We start from the raw sequence: 5,000 nt of genomic DNA, 5'->3' as shown, positions 1-5,000 counted from the left end.
TTTTCATGTTTTCCCGCAAGATAAAACATTACGCCATGCTTGGATTCAAGCCGTGGGAAGAACGTCGCTACCCAAAAATCCCCGTCTGTGTTCGCAGCCTTTCGATGCTGATTGCTACGAAAACACCGTGAGACTTCAGAATGAGCTGCTTGGATTGTGCCCCTGGAAGCGAAAACTTAAGCCTGAGGCTATTCCCACGATCTTCCCCCACAAAGCTTACAAGAGTTGTCCATCTATATCTAGATGCTAGATGCCGTTTTGCAGAGAAGTCTGGGTTCATCAAATCTGCATGACGATCAATTGCATCACAATCCCGTAGTTTTGGAAGAAATGGATCTGCCAGAGATCTCACATGTGGGTCCAACAACTGAGGATGTGGCTACGCAAACAGAATGGCCAGAAACGTCGAGTACGGAAAATTCTGAAGTATATAGGAGACCGAAGGTTACAACATGCGATGTGGAATGCCAATTTCTGCATAATATTATGGAAGAAGCGTTGTCAGATCATACATGTTAGAAAAACCAGTACATGCTAAGTACATGTACTTAGCACTTCCAACAGCTCAGACCAGATGGAAGACAGTAGTCATGAAGATGGGTACAACTCGCAAGTAGATCTCTTTCCAGATTTAGATGACCGACCTCCCATTGTCACATATGAAAACACCGAATCTGAAGGGCATATCATGCTCCCAAACGTTGAGGAACCTATGGACATGGTTGTTTCTCAAGAAACAATTTCAAGTGGGTCTCAATATTCCCCAAGTCTGGATGGCTCTGAAATCTGTAGCTCTCACAACTCCCAAAACTCCAACAACAATCCAGATTCAATCAGAAGGGACACTTACAAAGAGCGCGTTTTTCTAGTGTATGAGGAGCAATTAAATGAGTTATTGTGATTTTGCCCGAAGTGTGGCTCTTTAATAATTTCGGAGAACACCATTGAAGTACAAAATGAGGGCTCTCAGCTGTCACTCAAATTAACTTGCATTTATAACTGTTAGTATCTATGGCAATCGCAGCCACCTTTAACCGGTATCAAAGGAGCCGGGAATCTTCTCGTCACAGCTGGGATTTTCTTTTGTGGCATTCCCTTCTCTAAATTTGAAGCACTGTCAAAACTAATAAACCTATAATCCATTGGTAAGAGAACATATTTCAACGTCAGAGAACACTTTGTCTTTCCTGTTGTTAAAACAACTTGGAAACAACAGCAACATGAGATTTTTAATGAATTGAAGGCAAGACAAGCAGGTTCTGTTTTGGCTGGAGATGGACGTTGTCACAGTCCTAGACACTCTGCAAAATACTGCACATACACTTTCCTTGATGTGGAAAGCCAGAAAGAGGTCGATTTTGATGTTGTATCTGTATCTCAGGTGGCAAATTCAAATCAGATGGAGAAAAAACGTTTTGTTACAACTTTAGGAAACATTGAGGCTAATGGTATAAAAGTTGACATAATATCAACTGACAGACACCCCCAAATCAAGAAAGACATGAGAGTGAACCATGCTGAGATAGAATAAGATCATCAATTTGATCCATGGCATTTGGCAAAGTCAGTGAGCAAGAAATCATCAGCAGTGTCTAAAAAAGCTGGTAGCTCAGACATGGCACCATGGATTCCATCAATCATCAACCATCTGTGGTGGTGTGCAGAGAGCTGCAATAAAGATGCTGAAGTTCTACAAGAGAAGTGGGTGTCAGTTATTCACCATGTGACAAACCATCACAGCTGGCCTGGAAACAAGCATTTTCGCAAGTGTGATCATCAGCATCTTTCACAAGAACAACAGCGTAAGAACAAGTGGCTCAAGCCTGGCAGTTCAGCACATACTGCGCTTGTTAACATTGTAAAGGACAAACTCCTCCTCAAAGACCTTCTTCATCTAACACAGTTTGTGCACACAACAGCTCTAGAAGTGTACCATTCAATGTACCTCAAGTACCTACCCAAACTTCAACACTTCACCCATGATGTCAAGAAAGCTGGCACAATGTTGGCCGCTCTTGACCACAACTTTAATGCCAACAGACCTCAGGTGAGTTGTTTGATGGTAGATTTATTATAATTATAGAATAGCCCTTTTCACAGTCAACTCTGCTCATTTGCATTACAATGAAATCTAGCATGTTATGTGAGAAAATTTCGGGCTATTTTGTATTGTTAGCCCGAAATTGCCTCGCATGCCATCCACGTTAGATTACATTGAAATACAAATGAGAAAAACTAACTGTGAAAAGGGCTATTATTGACATTGCTTCGTGTTAAGACATCAATACACACTGTTATAATCCAGGTGTTTGCTTCCCTTAAATTAGGCCTTAATCCAAGCTGGTGAATGTCAGGGGGAGCCAAGGTTCAAAATATCCTGGAATAAAGTGTCAAAGAGATTTGGAGCTGAACCAGTTTTGGAAGAGAAGTCATATGATTATCTAAAGGACATGCTGCAGGCAGCTCTTCAATTGGCAGCTTCAGGTGTAAAGCTTGCTCCAAAACTTAGAGACCGATCAGGTATCGTGGCCCCACTGGAAAGACCAAGTCGCAAGGACATTATTGACCGGAGAGCACAGTTGTCTCGATTTAAAGGAAACCTCCACTCTTAAAGCAAACAGACGTTTAATTGTAGGAAATACTGTCTCTTTTCAAATTTCCGTTGAAAGCCCAGCGATGAGGTATCAGTGTCAGGCAAAACAGGGTTTGCCTATCACCTAGATTTGCTTTTAAATTTCCATATTTAACTAGTCTGTACACAGGTACCTAAACACAGAGAAGTGTATACGCCTGAAACTTTTTGTTTGAAGGGAACCTCTGTTCCTATTAAGAATATGTTAATATGAATATGTGGAATTTGTAGGAAGTGGAATAATATAAAATTTCATGCCAGGCTCATCTATTCACTGCAATGTAGAGTGAATACATAATGCCTATTGGAGGTCTTCTTTAACTACAACTTGCACTTCACTAGTAAAGGAAGTAAAATATATATAGACATCAGGATTGTTTGACACATCTTCATTCTGTTTGAAACATTTCATTTCCCCAAGAAATACATTATTTTGACAGCTAAATTTTAAAGTCCATTTCAGATATTTAGAAAATCCCTGCATGCTTGTTCAAGCTCACTATCAAAGGCACTGTCATCCTCCTCTCCTCCTATGTATCCTGTGTATAAACCATCTTGTGAAGGAAATTAAGCTCTAATTTTCTTGACTGCACAAGATGGTATTACACGCCGAATGCTCTTTCCAAGGTAGCCCACCAGATCAATTGTCTGTATGCAGCATGTCTCAATGACCTAATTTAAAAAAGTAGACACATAAGGGGAGAATACAATTCAGTACATTCAGTACGTTCCAAACTTAAACACACTAGTTCTGTAAAACTTCTAGATGGAAGGTGGCAAGATTTGCCCCACAACTGTTAAATTTGCCACATACTTTCTGTTGTTAGAAATTAATCTAGGAGGTCTACTTTAATGGGTATTGTAAGAATATATTTTTTTGAGTAAAACTGAGACTTAATCTATTCAATTAAAACAACATTAGACTCTCAAGTGCATATTTAAAGGGGGCCCAAAAAAAAAACATTTTGACACAATAAGTGGAGTTGTCTGAAAAACTCAAGCACAGTTTAAGCGTACCTGGTGAACACTTGCTGCCTATCAGGAAGACCAGCACTCTCTCGATCATGGAGACTGACCAATGCTGTCCACAAAACATCCCTGTTGAGGCATACAGACTGGAAACTACTGTGCTCTGTAATGTAAGACAAACCTAGAAAGAAGAATCTCTGGTTAACTCTTCATTATCTTCAGCTCTTCTAATTATTCGGAAGACTCACGAGCAGAAGAGCTCCCAAAACAAAACAAAAAGAAAACAGATATGACAAAACAAAGACACACTAAGCTTACTTTCCGAGTTTAATAATAAACAACTGGTGACAGTAAATAGTTGTTACTGAACAGTAAAGAATCAACTGCAAAGTCTAGCAAGACTCTTCATTAAAAAAAAAGCAGCAAAAGCAAAACAAGAGGAAAGCATTTGAGTTAACATTTTGATTCACACTATACCTTCAACCATTTTCGACAAAAACGCCGGCTCTTTGCAGCAAATAGATGCGACTTCAGTTGGCATAATAGCGCACTGTTCGCAGAGGCACCAAGACGTGTCCAAACGGCACTCGCTTGTATTTGCATTTGAAAGAACTGAATCGTCTTCTCCCTCTTCTTCACTTTCGCTTCTTTCATTGGTTGATGAGAACTCTGGCTCTAGCTGATAAGGGAGTATCTGCGACATCTCTTTACCTACTGTTTTAGTGCCCTCAAAACACAAAGCACTGGGTAACCAAGCAAAGCGCAGCAACCACGATATGTCATCAGCCCGTAGTGCATTGCGCTCCATTCAAGATGGCAGCCACGGGAATTTAAACAGGCCATAGGGCCTATCTTTGTCGGATTATTTAACAATTAGACCCGTAGCCCGCAAGGGCTACGGGTCAATAGCCCATGAGGCGAAGCCGAATGGGCTATTGACCTGTGGCCCTTGAGGGTGAAGGGTCTACTTGTTTTAGTATCACCCAACTAGTCGGACAGAAAAGGCAATAATAAAGTTCGCAAATGCAAGTTAAGAAATATTTAATTGGGAATTAAACGAAAGAAAGGGTCATGCTTTTCGCTGCTCGAGGACTATTAATAATAGTCCTCCAGTAGCGTAGCCAATCAAAATGCAGGATGTGCATTAGTCCACTAGTTGGGTGATACTAAAAAAAAATTATTTCACTATGTGAGACACTTTTTTATTTCAGATCTTCTAATAAATACATTTTAAACATTTTAGGCGATATTTGTAAAAATAGTGGAGGTTCCCTTTAATTCCCCTTTAATTGACTCCCGGTCAATTACATCTGGCTGGGTTTGCGGTGCTCCGAGATCACACATGGATCAAATGGCGGCAGCCGTAGGCGCCTTCACATGCATTTGGTCCGATCCCGTT

At 40.5% G+C, this 5,000-nt stretch overlaps 2 protein-coding genes and 1 long non-coding RNA gene across 3 annotated transcripts in view; all 3 read right to left on the bottom strand.

The window, feature by feature from the left end:
* LOC138025858 (uncharacterized) overlaps positions 1-5,000 on the bottom strand; it is a 55,417-nt gene that overhangs the window by 35,248 nt on the left and 15,169 nt on the right. The window lies entirely within an intron of this gene.
* LOC138025879 (uncharacterized) lies at positions 3,005-4,568 on the bottom strand. The gene is made up of 3 exons (XM_068873030.1): positions 4,079-4,568; positions 3,650-3,782; positions 3,005-3,304 (listed from the first exon to the last, which is right to left on the bottom strand). Exons 1-3 carry the CDS (start codon positions 4,407-4,409, stop codon positions 3,235-3,237), a joined length of 534 nt encoding a protein of 177 aa, XP_068729131.1. The 5' UTR covers positions 4,410-4,568; the 3' UTR covers positions 3,005-3,234.
* Positions 4,672-5,000, bottom strand: part of LOC138025898 (uncharacterized) — a 7,208-nt gene continuing 6,879 nt past the window's right edge. Inside the window, exon 4 of the long non-coding RNA XR_011127183.1 lies at positions 4,672-5,000. This exon is cut by the window's right edge and continues 2,502 nt beyond it. This is a non-coding gene — a long non-coding RNA (uncharacterized lncRNA).

Source organism: Montipora capricornis, chromosome 2 (genome assembly GCF_036669925.1).
Source record: "Montipora capricornis isolate CH-2021 chromosome 2, ASM3666992v2, whole genome shotgun sequence".
In the NCBI taxonomy this organism is placed as follows: domain Eukaryota; kingdom Metazoa; phylum Cnidaria; class Anthozoa; order Scleractinia; family Acroporidae; genus Montipora; species Montipora capricornis.
The sequence above is the reverse complement of the archived record's forward strand: the minus strand, read 5'-3'. Positions and strand labels throughout refer to the sequence as shown.